Source organism: Vigna unguiculata, chromosome 2 (assembly GCF_037176805.1).
Source record: "Vigna unguiculata cultivar grain cowpea cultivar isolate G323 ecotype 2 chromosome 2, ASM3717680v1, whole genome shotgun sequence".
Lineage (NCBI taxonomy): Eukaryota > Viridiplantae > Streptophyta > Magnoliopsida > Fabales > Fabaceae > Vigna > Vigna unguiculata.
In genome coordinates, this window is record NC_140793.1 from 31,357,591 (window position 1) to 31,375,220 (window position 17,630).

At 32.4% G+C, this 17,630-nt stretch overlaps 3 protein-coding genes across 5 annotated transcripts; 1 reads left to right on the forward strand and 2 right to left on the reverse strand.

Moving 5' to 3' along the window:
• Window positions 1–2,499: 2,499 nt before the first annotated feature.
• On the reverse strand, window positions 2,500–4,283 carry RTH (RTE1-homolog). Of its 3 annotated transcripts, XM_028055520.2 has the most exons (4): window positions 4,142–4,238; window positions 4,014–4,063; window positions 3,339–3,636; window positions 2,500–3,018 (listed from the first exon to the last, which is right to left on the reverse strand). In XM_028055520.2, the coding sequence occupies exons 3-4, from the start codon at window positions 3,609–3,611 to the stop codon at window positions 2,596–2,598; spliced, it is 696 nt and encodes a 231-aa protein (XP_027911321.1). In that variant the 5' UTR covers window positions 3,612–3,636; window positions 4,014–4,063; window positions 4,142–4,238; the 3' UTR covers window positions 2,500–2,595. The 3 variants fall into 3 exon arrangements, with proteins under 3 accessions (XP_027911321.1, XP_027911312.1, XP_085525762.1); XM_028055511.2 differs by lacking the exon at window positions 4,014–4,063 and having other exon boundaries at window positions 4,142–4,283; XM_085669636.1 differs by lacking the exons at window positions 4,014–4,063; window positions 4,142–4,238 and adding an exon at window positions 3,779–3,893.
• A 1,294-nt stretch (window positions 4,284–5,577) lies between these two features.
• On the reverse strand, window positions 5,578–8,086 carry LOC114168972 (protein WALLS ARE THIN 1-like). Its single transcript, XM_028053980.2, has 6 exons — window positions 7,721–8,086; window positions 7,562–7,624; window positions 7,358–7,474; window positions 6,762–7,164; window positions 6,365–6,516; window positions 5,578–5,959 (listed from the first exon to the last, which is right to left on the reverse strand). The coding sequence occupies exons 1-6, from the start codon at window positions 7,897–7,899 to the stop codon at window positions 5,785–5,787; spliced, it is 1,089 nt and encodes a 362-aa protein (XP_027909781.1). The 5' UTR covers window positions 7,900–8,086; the 3' UTR covers window positions 5,578–5,784.
• A 2,016-nt stretch (window positions 8,087–10,102) lies between these two features.
• LOC114173442 (FG-GAP repeat-containing protein) lies at window positions 10,103–16,821 on the forward strand. The gene is made up of 13 exons (XM_028057850.2): window positions 10,103–10,340; window positions 10,457–10,615; window positions 10,854–11,102; window positions 11,181–11,300; window positions 11,780–11,860; window positions 12,395–12,490; window positions 13,176–13,271; window positions 13,937–13,990; window positions 14,083–14,286; window positions 14,779–14,904; window positions 15,148–15,213; window positions 15,327–15,626; window positions 15,923–16,821. Exons 1-13 carry the CDS (start codon window positions 10,278–10,280, stop codon window positions 16,397–16,399), a joined length of 2,091 nt encoding a protein of 696 aa, XP_027913651.1. The 5' UTR covers window positions 10,103–10,277; the 3' UTR covers window positions 16,400–16,821.
• The last annotated feature ends 809 nt before the right edge of the window (window positions 16,822–17,630 follow it).

Sequence of the window (17,630 nt, forward strand, 5' to 3'; positions counted from 1 at the left end):
TTTATTTAACTGATCAAAACGAAAAAAAAAATATAAGCGCATAGTTTCTACCTTAACAGCCCATATATTAATTTTTGTTCAGAAATTATTATTTAAGATAGTAAAAAAATAATTAATAAACATATAACATTGTGATATTGTACTAATACCTTAACAGCTCATATATTAATTTTTGTTCAGAAATTATTATTTAAAATAGTAAAAAAATAATTAATAAACATATAACATTGTGATATTGTACTAATTTTTAATCTTAGTTTGCTAAATAAATAAGTAGATAAATTAATTATAGTTAGTATGGACTAAAGAAATTTACCATTCGAGAGAGTATAAATCTCTGTGCTAAAGGAAACCTTTGAAAGTAATTAATTGAGACTTTAGAAAATAAACGGAATACATTTTTTCAATCCTGAAATTATGTATCTTTTTTCTTTATATGTTTTTGGGTTGAATGTATCAATTTCAAAGGAAATATCATATGATTTATCCCAATTAACTATGTATACTTGACTGGACTTTTTTATTATTCTTTTTTTCTAAGAAGGAATATATGCAGTAAACCGTGGAGGAAGGACAAATTGGAAAACAGACAGAATTTGGACAAAAAATTGAAGAGTATTGAATTAGACTCTTTATATATAAATTATTTTTTTAATTAAAAAAGTAATCTTTATTTCATTCACTCAAAATAAACTCATAATAAAATCCAAAAGAATATAATTAATTTTGATGGTCAAATCGTAAAATAATCATAAAAAACGACTATTAAATATAAAAATTACCTGATATGAAATAAATCATATTATAAAATTATCATAAAAAATTATCAGTAAATGCCAAAAATTATCTAATATAAAACAAATTGAAGTAGTTAAAATAATCTTCGAATTAAGTTATAAGTAATATATAAATATAATTTTAAATTTAATATAATAATATATATAATTTTAAAAAATATATAAAATGTAAAATGAGAAAAGGTTGGGGAGCTGTAACTCCTTTTTGTCATGTCCAAGATCTGTCCCTCCCTGCATGACAAAACACTCTGTGGGAAAGCAAACTGGAATAGTTTATATCCCTCAATTAATTTTTTTTTTTCACCAATACAATGTAATCTTAAACAAATACTACAAATATAAGTAAATTTTTAAATTTTTTGAATGTGAGTAAGTTGTGATTTTACGACACATCTTTAGTGTGAAGAAGTTGTGCATGTATAATACAACTTCAAACTTTTTAAAGTGAGTAATTTTGGTTCTATTCAATTTCTTTTATTTGGTTTTTTTTATTTGAATTGAAGTTATGTAAATTTGACGAGATTTCAATATAATATTTTTTTTTCTATTAAAATAAATATTATAATTAGTTTATAATAATATATAACATGATTTTGTTAAGAATTTAAACTGTATAAGATTAAGATAACTTTATTGTAATATGTTTTGAGTTACATTGTTTCGAATTGAAGTCATGTAAGATTGACATGATTTTAATGTAATATAATTTGAATTGAAATTATACATGTTAACATCTTTAGTGTAATTTGTTTTAAATCACACCATATTATGAAAAAAGCCCGGTTGAATTGAAATGATTATAGTATTTCTATCTTCATATGTATAATAAAATATGTTAAAGTATAAACTTAATAAATAAAATAGATGTAATATACATTGGTAAATAAAACACGTGTTTTATAGTTACGTATCAATGCTATTAAGCCAATTATAATTGAAGGCCAAGTTTAGTTGATACCCCACAACCAACATCTCTCTACTAAAGTTATTGTATTTTTTTTTTCTGAGAAATGACCATGCATAAGGCACAACTTGTACAAATAATGGAGGTGTTTACAAAGAGAATAATTTGGCACTTTTTATTTTCGGCCATCCTTTTCTGGATTCTTCACAATTTGATTTTGACGCACACATATTTCTCGTACCAGAACAATTATCTTTTTTCAAGAGTTGGGTCATACACCATTGTACGCAAAGATGCGCCACCCCTTTTTCATTATTAAAAGGATTTCTTTTAAAATAACTACAAGATAGCAATGTTTAATTTCGCACAACACAGACTATGTTCTCACTGACATTGTGATTCAAAAAATAGTGCAAATAAAAGCTATAAGAAAAAGCTTCGTAGGTGCTGCGAAATGTTGAAGTTTTTGTCTTTTTTATGTGGCAGACTTGTGCTCAGAGATTTTTCATGTTCGTGAAATTCACAATAGCTTGATTACTCAAAAAATCTATGTCCAATTCAAAACTCAATGAATAGGATGGCAGCACCCTTCATATTTCCAAACGTAAAATGCAATTTGTGAATGACCAATACCAATCAAAGTCCATTTATACCAACCTCAATCTGTTACAGAGACGTAGGAAAGAATGTCTTGGCATCGATAAGATGTGGGGCAGGATGCTGCAAGTCAATTAGTTAACAAAATCATACCGATAGAAGAACAAGTCCTACTAAAGCAACAAGCCTTTGACAAAAAAATTGATCTGAACACAAAGTATATGATTAATTAGCCATGTTTCACAAAAAATAGCACGTATCACACTTGTATACGAAGTAGAGTCAGAGAACCTGATACTACAACTGAATCAGGTTCTTGAAACAATAAGTACCAAGCAGGAACCAGCCAATAAGAAGGGAAGTGAAAAAGAACCAAAACTTCAAGAAAGTGAAGCCCCCGAATGCGACTCCAAGAAAAAATACAACCACAGATGGTAAGATGGATCGAAGCATAGATGCTCTGCTGACCCAACGTCCATTGAATAAAATGAAAATTGCAAGGTTCACCACATTCCATCCACCAGACAAGAAGTCCAACCTGTTTAAATTATTGACGACAAACGAATGGCAGTTGCAGGTAAAGAGATTGTAAGATCGATGCTGGAATTCTTCAATGCTTTTCCTCAGTGCACCATCCCAAGTCCTTAAATCTCCTCTATTTTCTCCCTCCGTGTAGTGTTCCTCACCATTATACGCAGACTGGTCCAAAGGTATGCAACACTGCCAACAATTTTTTTAAACAACACTTGAGAAGCAATACATGAACAGAAAACCAACGACCTAAAATCAAGTTCCGGCAAAATATAACTTTGTACAGCTTCCATTTAGTGTATATCACAGCGTGATGACGAAAAAAAACCCCAAAAGGAAGTTAGACTCAAAATTGTGTTAGACAATAAAACAAGAATCTCATGATATGGACCTACTTTCCGTTACTTGATTTGTCCCAGCTTTAGTTTAGGACAATTTGTTTGATAAGGGGAAGCATACCATTTCTATGTTCTCTTCACACAAAGAAAGATTTAAACAATAGAGTATACCTTTTCTTTGGGAATCTGAAAATAGCGAGTGGCAGCTCCAAATGTAAAATGGTCCACACACACAAAATTAGGCCCTGCAAAATCCAATATTACTCCATCCTCTCTGCAGATGCCAATGTGCCCGATGCAAGGAATGAACCACGAGATCACAGGAAGTGGTGACCACACAATAGAGCATGGAAATCGAGCCTTTTTCGGATCAATCTGCATAGTTTGCGAATAACTTCTTTCCATCATCTCCTCCTGTTGTTCAGTATCCAACTCTTCTCCCATTGCAAAAGTGGGTAGAGCTATATCACTGAAAAAATCGAAAGTCATGACATCAAACAAGTTTATAAACAAAAGCGTTTATTATATACATACATATACATATATTGTCTAACCTAAAGCCAAAAAAAATCAATAAAAAAAATCATTAAGAAGCAGGTGTGGTGTCTAACATATTTCCAAATTTGGGATTCAAGTGAAGCAAGGATGGAAATCAAATGTTGTATGTCTTTTTCACGTCCTCAGTTTATGGTTTCAAGAACAACCATGATGCAGAGCACTAAATCTAGTTTGACCAATACCTACCAGACTGCTACATCGTTTCCTAGACAGATTTCGGTTCCCAAATTCGAGATTTAGGTACGATTTCGCAAAATGAATTGACGGGAGAATGATTCCTAAACTCACATATAAACAATATGCGCGATTCATGATGAAATTACAAAGCAGAAGAAACCCTGGGATAGAATAAGCATGAATTATAGTCAACACATAACATATAAGAGAGATAAGAGAAAGGGATCCGATCCAATCACCTTGTATAGCAGACCCGGAAGAATCTGTACCTTGCCCCCACACTGTGCAATTGCGCACAATTTCAGGGACAATTTCAGGGTCTAGTAAACGCAGTGTGTATAAATTAATTATCTTCCTAACTCTTTACTGCTTCTTCGGCTTATTAGGAATATTTCACAAACTGTTAAAGCAAATACTTCTAATAATTTATAATTGAATTTAAAAAATAATTAGTAAAAAGAATATAACGACATAATTATGAGATTGACATTAGGGATGACAATGGATCGGGTCGGGTACGGATAGTGTTTCCCGCAACCCGATCCGTCAAAAAAAACTCGTCCATTACCTGTCTGTTCATTCGTCGGGTATCCGCTTAAAAAATACTTACGGATATTTTTAAAATCCGCTAGTACCCGATACCCTCAAATATTTAAAATATATATATATATATATATATATTATAAATTTTTTAATATAAAATTATAAAAATTAAATTAAATTATAATTAATTTTAACATAATAAAATATACTGTTAATTTTAATTTAATTAAATTTAACTTAATAAAATATAATTTTAATTTTAAGTGAGTATTAAAATACCCTTATCCGCTACCCGCGAATAATAAATACCTGCGGGTAGTAACTATCCATCATGGATTTTATCCGTGAATATTCGCGGATGCGGATATTTTTGCCGTCCCTAATTGACATTAATATGTCATACAAATGCTGATTTAACACGTACATAATTTTTTAAAATTAAAATAATTTTGAAAAATAAAAATTTAAATAAAAGTAGAAAAAAAACCACAAACTTTATTCATAACGTGCACTGTTCATAAATATTAATTATTTAAACTTTTTTATTTAGTAAAAAGATTAAATTGTTAAAAATTAAAATTTAATTGAACACTAAAATAAAGTGAGGATGAAATCGAACAAAATGAGAAAAGTAAGAATCAAAAAATATTTACAATTAATTTTTTTTTTTTTCAATGACCAAATTGTGTGAGTATATATGGGAGCAAAGTGAGAAGTTTAAGTGTCAAACTAATAGATAAAAATATGAAATAAATTCGGGATATGGAGACAAAATTAAAAACAAAATGTCACTTTAATGGCTTTGAAATGAGAGCATGTAGAGGAACATTTTGGGACGGTGTTTTGAACTAATATTATTGAAACTACTCATTATATGCTCTGTTAAATCTCTAAAAATGTGGTTTTTTATTTGAGTCTCAATCTCTAAATTACATTAATCTCTTCTTTTTTTTTCTCCTTCGTTTTTGCGAACCTAAAAATCTCTTTAAATTCATTTTAAAGGAATATTACAATAGGTTCGTATATTTCATCAACCTCTTACTTATTTGAAAAATAGTACCCATACATTTCTGTAAAGATAATTGGTGTACACCTAAAACATAGGTCTATTGTAAGCAATTCAGCAAAGTGATGACAGAATAAAATATAAGTGTAATTTTTTCCAGAATGAAATGGAATGTCACCTAAATGTTTAGGAATTCAAATTCCCGTAACTATGACTATCATCAATAGTAACAAAACAACTAATAACCCTCTACAAAGAAATCTGGTGACACTTGGTCATACCACAAGTGACGTTTACATTTTTATATCATATTAATTCCTTCTCCCATTGCTTCTAAGAGCTTTGTGCAGTAATCAATGGTTGGTTAAGAGAAAAAGCTTCACTTCTTTCTTCCCAGTGATTCTTGGAATCAATGGGGACTATGACCTCTTTCATAGTCTTGGTTTCTTGACTTCTTCCCCATACAACAAGATACAAACCGAATATGATTAAGAATGCTCCAATAATCCTGCACTTTCAAAACAGAAAATACTAAAAATTTATGTACTATAAACCATTGTTGTCACAATTTCATAATTTACATCAGAATCTTTTGATCCAACACATTGTAGTTATATACCAAGATGAAGAATCTCAAATGATTCTGTATCTTAAATCATTCTATGAAACTGGTATCCCCCACAATATACCTATTCACCAATTCTCATCAGAAAAACAAATTTTTAAATAGAAAGGAATTTGCTAGAGGTATTGTAACCTATCTTACTTATCATCATTCAACAGATCCACTTTATTTGACTCTTTAATTGTTGAGTTGAGTCCATGATAGTCCAACTCAAACTTCAGAGCCCTTAGCAGAAAATAAGTTTAATAAAACAATGAAATTAAAGTTACTTGGACTATCAAAACCTACCCTCCCAAGAAGAATTCTTCACCGAAAATAATAGATGCCATCACAGCAACTAGTAATGTTTGTAAAGGTAGATAAATTGAAGCAAGAACTGGTCCTCCTTTGCCAATAGTCCATATCTGTATTGCTGATGCCAGCCCTGAAGTCACCACTCCCTGATATATATAAACCAACCTATTTTGTCATCTCAGTTACATATTTCGCTTCCATTTAACATAAAAACAACTCACACCATAAACACCAATTTTGAACCGTGATTAAGTTCAAAGCAAATTCAAATTAAGCTTGCTACAGTGGTGCCTCAGAAAAAAAAAATTTCAGTTTTCTTGTAGATAGAAACATCAAGTGAACAGACATGCCGATGAAAATGTAAATAGAGTAGTGAGTTTAATTTACAAACCGAGAACAAAACACTGTATATCTCTCCACTAGAATTGAAGTGCCAGGCTTTGGAATCCTTCTCAAAAAAGGCTGCAAGTGTCAAAAACTGCACAACACCAAAGAAGCACGTAAATGCAGAAACTGTGAGCGGGGCTGAGTATTTTTTCAGAACAAATGCTTGCATCACAATCCAACCAGACCAACATAAGGAGTGACCGAAGAGATATATGCCACCCAAGTTCCAGTCCTTTCCTGGGGTATCCCCCATCATAGACAAGTATTGTTCCTGATGAAATGCTAAACGTGGAGAATATATAACAGGTCCCTTGTAAAGGGTAATGATTGTAGCTCCACCAACAGAAGCAAGGACACCAAGGACCTTAGCCACACCATCGATTCTATTGAAGTGAACGCTCTCATATCTGCACTTCCCTTGTGTACAATTGAACAAATAAGTTATACTCATGAGCTTAATTTATATACAATGTGTATGTAGCAAAACATTTTCAATAAAATTTGATCACTTGTTCATGTCATCATCCAATTTATTAGACTTTTGACAGAGGGTTAACAAAATTTTCAACAAAATTTGACCATTTAAAGATTGTAGCTTGCCTGAGTAGTGCAGCCATCAGAAAAGTGAGGGCAGGAACTGAATTCTGCATAGCAGCGGCAAAGGTAGGTGAAGTTTTCTCCAAACCCAAGAGATAGAATCCTTCTTTCATTGTTATTCTGCCAGAAACAGAAGTGGGGTTTTAGTAATTACACCTAACATATATGTGTTTTGGAAAAATGAATGGCTTCATAATGGGATCGTACCCAACAAGTCCAAGTAGGAAAAAGTGTACCACACAGTAAGTGGTTATTGATGGCCTATCTTTCCTTGAAGAGAAGAAATCAGATGCAAAAATTAAATAAAAGGTTAGATAGTTTAACTGGGGAGAGGTAAAGGGTTCCTATAAGAGCTAAACTGCATACTTCTCTGAAAAATATGCGAGTGGAGCCAGAAGAACCAAGGCAGTGATGTTTCTATATACAGGAAAGATAAGCTTGCTTACTCCTCCATCAAGTGCAATTCTCAGAAATATATGATTTCCTGCATAACAAAATTGCAAAAAGGTTAAGGCTATGTGCAGATTAGCTCGTTGGGGCATCATGTTTCTTGGTCTTTTCTGTATTGTTTTCTGATAGTGATAATTCTTATCCACTATAGAAGCAGAATAGGATGACGAGGAGTATGGAGTGTTCAAGTTTTTAGGAACTGTTTGACCTGGGAAACAGGGAAGAGAGGGGAGAGGGATCGGTGGAAAATAGATCGATCTAACTTGTGGACAATCAAAAGAAAAAAATATGCATATAAATCCCATTTTTTTAATATATAAACACATTAGAATCAGATCACTTGCTTGCATGCCATTGTTAATTAGTCTTTGCTGTGATTTGATTCTATCTCAAAATATTACTCAGCGAATTCAACCCGGTTTATTATCAAAGAGTCAAAATAATCTCAATCCAACCTGATCTATTGTGATCGACAAGTTAACTCACGGACTTACTTAATTAAAAAAATACAACTTTTTTATCTTTTTTAGTCAAAACTAGATTATAATTCTAATTAAATCTAAATAAATTTTAATACAATTCAAATACAAATCAAAATCATAAAAATAGAAATTATTTATATGTTGGCTAAAAAAAAACAAACCTGACATGACCCAAATTCAAATCTCAACTTAACAAAAAATACTTATGTGACCAATCTGACTTATCATGGATTCAACCCGGAAAAGCCGGGTCAAAAATTAACTTATATTAAAATTTAGTAAAAGAATTTCAACCTAACTCGACCGAATCCGTGATGACACGGGTTCCAACCAATTTTTTGACAACTCTACAAAATATCATCTCTAATAAAGACTATATATCCATTTTTGTCCATATATAAACATGTCTAATCTTACATACTATTTTTTTATATATATTTTGACTTGTAATAAGAATGAGACATAAACTAATAAAAGAAAATAAATTCTATGAAGTAGTATAATATTCACATTTTCATACACTTGAGATATTTATAACTTTTGAAATTCAACATCTTTTTGTTTTCCTATGAGATGGTATATGGATTTTGTTATTTTAACACCATAGCCTGCTGATGAATATAATTTTTTTGAGCTGGATTTTTTTGGCTATAAAAACATGATAAACAAAAGTTAATGACAACATTGCTAAAATGGTTTTGTAAACTAAATCACTGGAATAAGAATCACAAGCATTTGTGTAAGTGTGGTTGAGTATTCCTTTGTTTGAGCTCGATCCTCCACTCATTAGTTTTTGTGTAATATAATCAAGTCCTCCAATATTCAAAGTCAAAGTAATTAATTGCTGATAATGTTTCATGAATGATTTATAACTAAAATATGAGATATCAATGATTTTAAACTAGTTAATTGAACACACGAAAATGTTTTTTTTAAGAGAATGCTTTACCGTATAATTCATAATTTTTTCCTAATCAATCTCAAATATAATTGTTTTAAAATAAAAGGTTATATACTGATAGTGTAAATTGTAGAGATTTATATGTTCAGTAAGTTTGAAACTTTTATTTTTTATAACTTTTTTAGAATGAAAAAGATAGTATTACACACTCGTTAAACTAATATTATTTACTAAAAATTAAATAATAGCATTTAAAAAAAATGTTATACTTTTCTCGTCTTGCCCTTCTCTTTCCAAAATGAAAAAAAGGAGGATACCAAGATTAGTTATAAGATAGCTTAAAATTGAAAACTTAAACACGTGTGGTAAAATTAGTTGATGAAGTAGGTGGAAGTTGTAAAATAATAAATAAGAATATGATTAATTATTAAATTAAATTTAATACCGGATAATTTCTTATTTTTAATAACTCTAATCTATATTTTTACTTTATTAACAAAATTTATAGCACATTTCTTATACAAATTAAATTTTAAGTAATATTTTTGTAAACTATTGTTTTTTTATTATAATTTGAAATAGTTATAAATTCTTAATACAGAAATAAATACTTTATAAAATAAAATAGTCGAATAATTAAAATAGTAATAATAAAAAAAAAGGTGACATTAAATTAATAATTCAAAAATAGTATAAATGTCCAATAGCTAGAATTAAGGTTTGTAGATTGAAAATTTCAATTATTATTTAATATGGAATATGGTAAAATATAAATTTTATTTGAGTAAATTATTTTAAAAACTAATATAATAATTTATTAAAATTTATTGAAAATTTATATTATCATAAACAAATAAAATAGTTTTATCAAAATTTTACAAAATAGACAAAGATGAAAACTAACACATCAAATTCACCTCCTTTCTAAAAGAGAGAATGGAATAAAAATTATTTTCACTGGTTTTTCAGCCATAGAAGACCTAAACGGTGGAGTGTGCAAGTGAATAGGTGGGCGAACGTTGAATGTTTAGGCGAGGGAGAGGAAGAGGAAAAGGAAGAGGAGAGATCAGCTGAATTGCGCTCGCAAGCCATGAGGAAGCGGGATTTGGCAATTCTTATGCTCTCCGCTTTCGCTATTTTCTTCACTCTTCAGGTTCCATTTACTTTTCCCCTGTTATCCAACTTTCTTTCACTATAAAACCCTAATTTGGTCATTCATTATCGCTCGATCCAATTTCACGTTTGTATCTTAAATTGATCGCTGTTTAGCAAGATGGCGGTATTTCTTTCAAAGACGCGTGGATGCACCTAGCCGATGAGTATCCAATCAAATACGAGGCCGAACGTCTTCCGCCGCCTCTCGTCGCTGATCTCAACGGAGACGGTAAGAAAGAAGTTCTTGTAGCTACTAACGACGCCAAAATTCAGGTAGGTTTGATTTCGAACCTGTTTCCACTTCTTTATTGCTCTTAATTTTCGTTCACTTGTAATTTTTCATGCGTGTTTTTGGCATCCTTCTCATTTCTAGGTTCAATGTGCGAGTGTATAGCACAAAAAATTTATAGTCTTTACTTGATTGTTGGTTTTGCTTGGTAATAGCTTTGTTCTTCTGACTGGTACCACTACTGTTGGTAACTGGGTTGTCTCATTGTGGTGGGGGTCTCAGGTTTTGGAGCCCCATAGTAGACGTGTCGATGAAGGATTCAGTGAGGCGCGTGTGTTGGCCGAGGTGTCTCTGTTGCCCGACAAAGTACGTGTCATGTCTGGGAGACGGCCTGTTGCTATGGCCACCGGCAATATTGACCGGTATAAAATTGGGCAGCCGCAGAAACAGGTGTTGGTTGTAGTAACGTCAGGTTGGTCTGTAATGTGTTTTGATTCCAACCTCCAAAAGTTGTGGGAGAATAATTTACAGGTACGATGTTTTAGCTGTGCTGTGATATCTTTATTACACCATGTTGGGTTTTACTAATTCCTTTAGTGGTTGTTATAGGAGGATTTTCCACATAATGCTCACCATAGGGAAGTTGCTATCTCTATAAGCAATTATACTCTAAAGCATGGAGATACAGGATTGATAATTGTTGGTGGCAGGATGGAAATGCAGCCACATGTATGTGTCACTTTACTTGTTGTTTCCTGGTTCATTACTATATTTTCCTACTAGGCCCCTTTCTGTGTTCTAATAGCAAAACTTGCCATATATTGTGGATGATGTTTATCATCTTTTTTATAAAGTAAAGAGCGTTAGCTGCGTATGAATGACACTTGGTTGTGGCCATCTCGTTTTCTTTTAAACTCTGCAAGGGCAAATTTTGAAAGTTCTCTGCAATTATGTTTGATGACGTATGTTAATAATTATGTTTTGCATTACTTCTTGGGTTTCAGAATTTCTATTTGTTATTTGATTGTTTCAATTGTAACTTTTTTGGTTTATACATCTCTAATGTATGTTTAGAATTATTACTCTTTAGTATTATCTTCTAATCCAAACTTGTTTCTTTGCTAAAATTGGTAACTTGGTCCTTTTTGCTGGTAATTTTTGAATCAATTGTTTCAATCTAGCTATGTTGTCTGTTTTCTACTTTTTAGATTTTTATGGATCCTTTTGAAGAAATGGGAATGGGAGCCAGATTTTCTGAGCAACAACGAAGAAGTACTACTGAAAAGGAGGTAAAGTCAGGTTTCTAGTGGGTGCGAAATTTTTTGCTTGTTTTGTTTACCACCTTGTAGGTACCCAAAACACTGATGTAGTTGTAGTCCTTAAAATTTTACTAAGGCTTGGTATAATTAAGCCAATAAACTCCGCATTTTGCAGCTAGGTGCCTAAGAATCTTGACCTTCATAATCAGGCTGCTAAATAAATAGGAGACAGTTTTAAATGTATGTTTGTGTAAACTTCTTCACAAGTTCTTAGAGAAAAATAAATAAGGAAAGCTGAACAAACTTTTCCGTTTGTTAAAATTAGTTTATACATAACTTATAAAGTTTTTTGGATAAGCTAATTCGAAAGTGTTTCTACAAATATCATACCTTTTGTTGTTCATTTCAATTTCTATTCTTGTCTTCTCCTATAGGTACATACGGAGGAGGTTTTCCTTAAAATTTATTTTATTCTGAAAAATATATCAGGTAGATGTTAGTTCTCTTCTTATCCTTACGTAGTGGAAGATTTTGACTTTTTATTCTGATTCTTGCCTTGGGTAGGCTTCTGAAAACTCTGGAACTGTGGATTTACGCCATTTTGCATTTTATGCATTCGCTGGTCGATCTGGTGTTGAACGATGGAGCAGAAAAAATGAGGTGCAGTTCTCTATTCTTTGGTCTTCAGTATGTTCTATTGTTTGGGTGTTGAAATCATGCTAACTTTAAACTAAAATTTCATTATGTAAGAATGCATTTTTGTTTCTTTTAGTATCTTTGTTTGAAGGATAGACTTTTCTATCTTTAAATTCAGTAAGTGCACTTTCTCTATTCTATCGTCGTTTGTTTTATCTTTCGAAGTTTATTTAGGTGGTTGCAATTCAGGAGGAAACATGAAAACTGAAGAAAATGTTTGATTTAAGTAAAAGAAATACAGAATATATTGAGGTATATTTCGTTGTCAATAAACTATACCCTTGAAGAAGGATGCTAAAGGTGTTACCATATACACTAGCATTTTAATCCACTGGTGCCCGTTATATATTTTGCCAAAAAGTACCCATGAATAAATGGAACCACCACCCAACAAGCATCAAAGTTAGTCATGTCACGTCTGCTTTTGACACCAGATATTAGATGTTTTACAACCAAGTGAATCGATGTCATGGTCAAGTCTGATTGAATTGTGTGATTGATTCTAATCTGATATTTAACAATAACTACAACCAAACCTTGGCTACATGGATAAACCAACGTTAGTGTTCACTAATGTAGCATCTATTTTGTTGAAAGGTAGTGTAATGTTATCCTTTAGTCTAATTGTTGCTATTGTATTTTCGTTTAGAACATTGAAGTGCATTCTTCAGATGCTTCACAATTACTTCCACAGCATAACTACAAGCTTGATGTTCATGCTCTGAATGCCCGTCAACCTGGAGAGGTACTTACATTTTTAGCTATTCAACTAAACCATGCCTCTACGAGTAATGCTAGATTAGTGAAATGTAATAATGGTATACAAGATTATTGTTCTTTAGGGCCTTTCAACCTGACCAGATTTGGGGGAAAGCAATGAAACCGTTGTTTTTCTTTTTTAATTACATTGACTACAATCACTCTGTCCTTTTAGTTCAGTTTAAATGTTACCTGTAAGTGTTAAGAAGTAAACCAAAGTAATTACTTTTTCATTATTTTCCTTTTCTCATTAATCCCCTAAAAGTCAAAGTAAGTTCCAGGCAAAGGATATGTAATACCATGCTTTCTCACTCCATTCTATTCGATTGCAATAAGCTAAGCAATTCAAACATAAATGTTTTAAACGTGTCTCTATGTTTATTGTCAGCATATTCCTAGAACATAAAGTGTGCTTGTTGCCATATATTCATGTTATCCACCTTTTCTCGTACAGTGGTCAACCATTAAGATAAATATTTGCTTACTTGTATGAGCTTTTCCAGAAGAACTCCCGTCATCAATCCCTCCATTATGTGTGGAAACAATGACATATGCATATATTGAAGTATTTTTGTTTAAATTATGTAATTGAGAAATCTTTTGTGTTTTAATTCCCCTAAAATTTGCTTCCTGTGACGTGTGAGATTCTAGTTTGAATGCAGGGAATTCAGAGAATCAATCTTGGGAGTCATGCCTCATCGCTGGGTACCTTATATTTGACATTCTTTGTTAGCCCTATACCAACTCTTAATATCAAAGACTGACCATACTTTACATTTTATGAATGTGTTTATCAGGCTAGGAGAGAAGATACTTTGTTGAAGCTTGCCCACTTCAGACGGCATAAGAGAAAATCATTGAAGAGAACTCCTGGAAAGTCTATGAGTTATCCTTTTCACAAGCCTGAGGAAAACCATCCTCCAGGGAAGGACACAACCAAAAAAATTTCAAACATAATTGGAAAGGCAGCAAATTATGCTGGTTCAGCAAAATCTAAGAAGGTTATACACTAATCATGTTATGCAACCGCTAACAAATCTGGTTATAGTTGATAATTTGTATTGGAAATCATTCAATTATATTGACATAATCATAATTACTTTTTATATGACTATAATTTGACAACTCAAAATTCATCCAGTAATAGAAACGCCCTGTTTGCTTGGTAGCTGTTGCATATCCAATTTTTATTTTATGATTTAAACTGAAAAAGGTATTCATTTGCATCATCTATTGGTTATTTAGGTGCAAAGGCCCGAGTAGTATTAGATCACTTCTGTAGTGAGACATAGCATGTCTAAATTAGATATTCTTGAATAAGGGTTTGCTATGCTGAAGTAATCTCTTTGCATCATATTATTTTAGTTTTCATGTTATTGCCTAACATGAGATTGGTTTTCTAAGAAATAAAATTGACACACTGAGAAAATGAACTTTTTGATAGAAAAAGGGTAAAGAATTTGCAGTCATGATGTTTCTCTCTTGGAATGCAGCACCTTCCCTATGTTCCCACCATAACCAACTACACTCAGGTTTGGTGGGTTCCTAATGTTGTTGTGGCTCATCAGAAGGAGGGCATAGAAGCTCTTCATCTAGCATCTGGTCGAACGATATGCAAGGTAAACATAAATCCCTCAGTCCACTTGAATTTCTTGCTTTACCATGCATTTCTTGATTAGGTTACAACACGATTTTATCTAAATAATACAGAGGCCAAGGCCATTGAAGGCTGCAAGTATTTGTAAAGCTGAATATTCTGATACTATTTTCAGCTTCTGGAGCACATTGATTCTTTGGTCAAAATACATTATAATTCGTAAGCATTTTCATGTCTAATGTAATGATAAATTTGTTTATTTCAGCTTCATCTTCAGGAAGGTGGTCTACATGCTGATATTAATGGTGATGGAGTTCTAGATCATGTGCAGGTTCATGTTCTTAACCCATTCTAATTAAAAAATCGAGCTAGAGCATGTTAATCTAGCCTGATAGCAAATAGGGGATGTTCTTCTGCCTGACGTCTGAAATATTCACTTATCAGGCTGTTGGAGGAAATGGTGCTGAGCAGACTGTAGCCAGTGGGTCTATGGAAGTGCTACGTCCTTGTTGGGCTGTAGCAACATCTGGTGTACCAGTACGGGAACAACTCTTTAACGTATCCATTTGTCATTATACCCATTTTAACTTATTCCAACATGGTGAACTTTATAGAAGCTACGGTCAAGGTTCAGATAGTGCCTCTTTAGAGGTAGCAACACCTATTCTAATTCCTCGAAGTGACGGTCATAGGCATCGGAAGGGAAGCCATGGCGATGTTATCTTCTTGACAAATCGTGGAGAGGTACAGCATTTGTTCAATTGTTTGTTGAGCACCAATACTATTTCTTTCCATTCACTAATAATTTATATTGTTGATTTTTTGAGAGATATCATTATTGAGATTTACTTCTCTAAAAGAAACGATTATTGAATCTTTTGAAATACGAACTTTTTGGATTAAATTGCATGCGACCTTTTGAAATAAAGATATTTTGAAATGCGGGAGAAGCTTTGTCTAGCGCTTGGATAGTTTCTAATATAACTTGCAATTTTATTGACACGGATATTGGTGGTCTGAAAAAAAAATGTTTCTTGCAGATTACATCATACTCCCCTGGCTTGCATGGTCATGATGCTATTTGGCAGTGGCAACAATCAACTGGTGTTACATGGTCAAATCTACCTTCCCCATCAGGAATGATGGAAGGTGGTCTGGTGGTTCCCACACTCAAGCCTCTTCCCTTGCGGTTGCATGATAATCAGGAAATGATCCTTGCAGCTGGGGAACAGGAAGCCGTGATAATGTCACCGGGAGGAAGTATATTGGCTACAATTGAATTACCTGGCCCACCAACACACGTTTTGATCTGTGAGGACTTTTCAAATGATGGGCTCACTGACCTTATTCTTGTCACCTCTAATGGAGTGTACGGCTTTGTTCAGACCAGGCAACCGGGTGCTCTCTTCTTCAGCATGCTAGTTGGTTGTCTCATAGTCGTGATGGGGGTTATATTTGTCACCCAGCACTTGAACTCCACAAAGGGGAAGCCTCGTCCCTCATCCGTTCCTCGGTGAAAAGCTGGAACTGAAATTTAATACCACCCCAACTTGACGCTCAAAGAAACAGTGAAGTGTGTGCAACCAGTCAAGAGCATTCAAAACGCGTAGAGCTTGAGTAAAATCTCTATAACAGGTGCTGAACGGTTCTAGACTGTTGATTGTAAAATTTGGACAGAATGTAGGAAATTTGATGTTATAATATTATAAGGAAACTTATACTGTCTGCTTCCTGGAATTTTGACCTGTCGTTAAGGAAGCTATACTGTACACAGTGGTTACTTGTTCAGAGTTAGTTGATGGACTAGAGATACTCACCAGATGGTCTTTCTAATTCTTCCCAAGGATTTTGTTGCTTAAGGGAGGTATTTAACTCACCGTACCAAAATTGCTCTTCATTTTGAGCCAATTTCTTTATAAATAAATCTCCATGCGACTAAGATGCTATGCAATTCTTGAAAGTGAGTTAGGGATTGGTTTGTTGGGAAAATTACTGGTTGATATTTAATGTTAAGCAATTCTTTAAATTGTTTAGAATTTATCATGATTTTAACTAAGGATGGTAGTGATAGCTCTTGTTTAGTTATTGTGAGTGAACAAACATGGTTTACCCTGTGAAAAGCAAGAAAAGGGTTAATAGAAATAGAAATCAGTTTCTATTCTCCAACTCAATCATACATTTTTACTGTCCCTTTCGGGAAAGGGAGGCAGTGACGTGGGCAGCTATTTTCAAGGTATATTAATCTGTATCAGAAAATTTAATAATTTATTTGAAAGAAACCAGCTTTCTTTATTTTAAAAGATGAATTTCAGGGGAAAAGGTAAAGATAAATTTGACGGGATGTGAAAGTGAAAATATTTGAACTTTTTTTTATAAAAGTCTGTGGATAGATAATTTTTTTAGTAAAGTAAAATTTAAGATTATAATTTTATTCTTATGAATAAAATTAATATAAAATAAAATATAATTATTAAAAATTATTTTGAAATAAAATATGAGTGATTCGTATTTCAATAAAAAATTAATAGTTGTAATTTTAATTAAGTATTAAAATTAGAATAAGTTTAATTGATCTGCATGCATGCAGCCTATCCTCTGCCATTTGACATACAAACAGTGTAAAGAAAATTTTTAATAAAAGAAAGAGAAATGAATAATTTGTCACGTGAACAACTGACTTCTTCTCTCCTAAATAATAGCGAATGACTGAAAGCAAACATAGACGTCTCCTACTTATCCGTACTCATA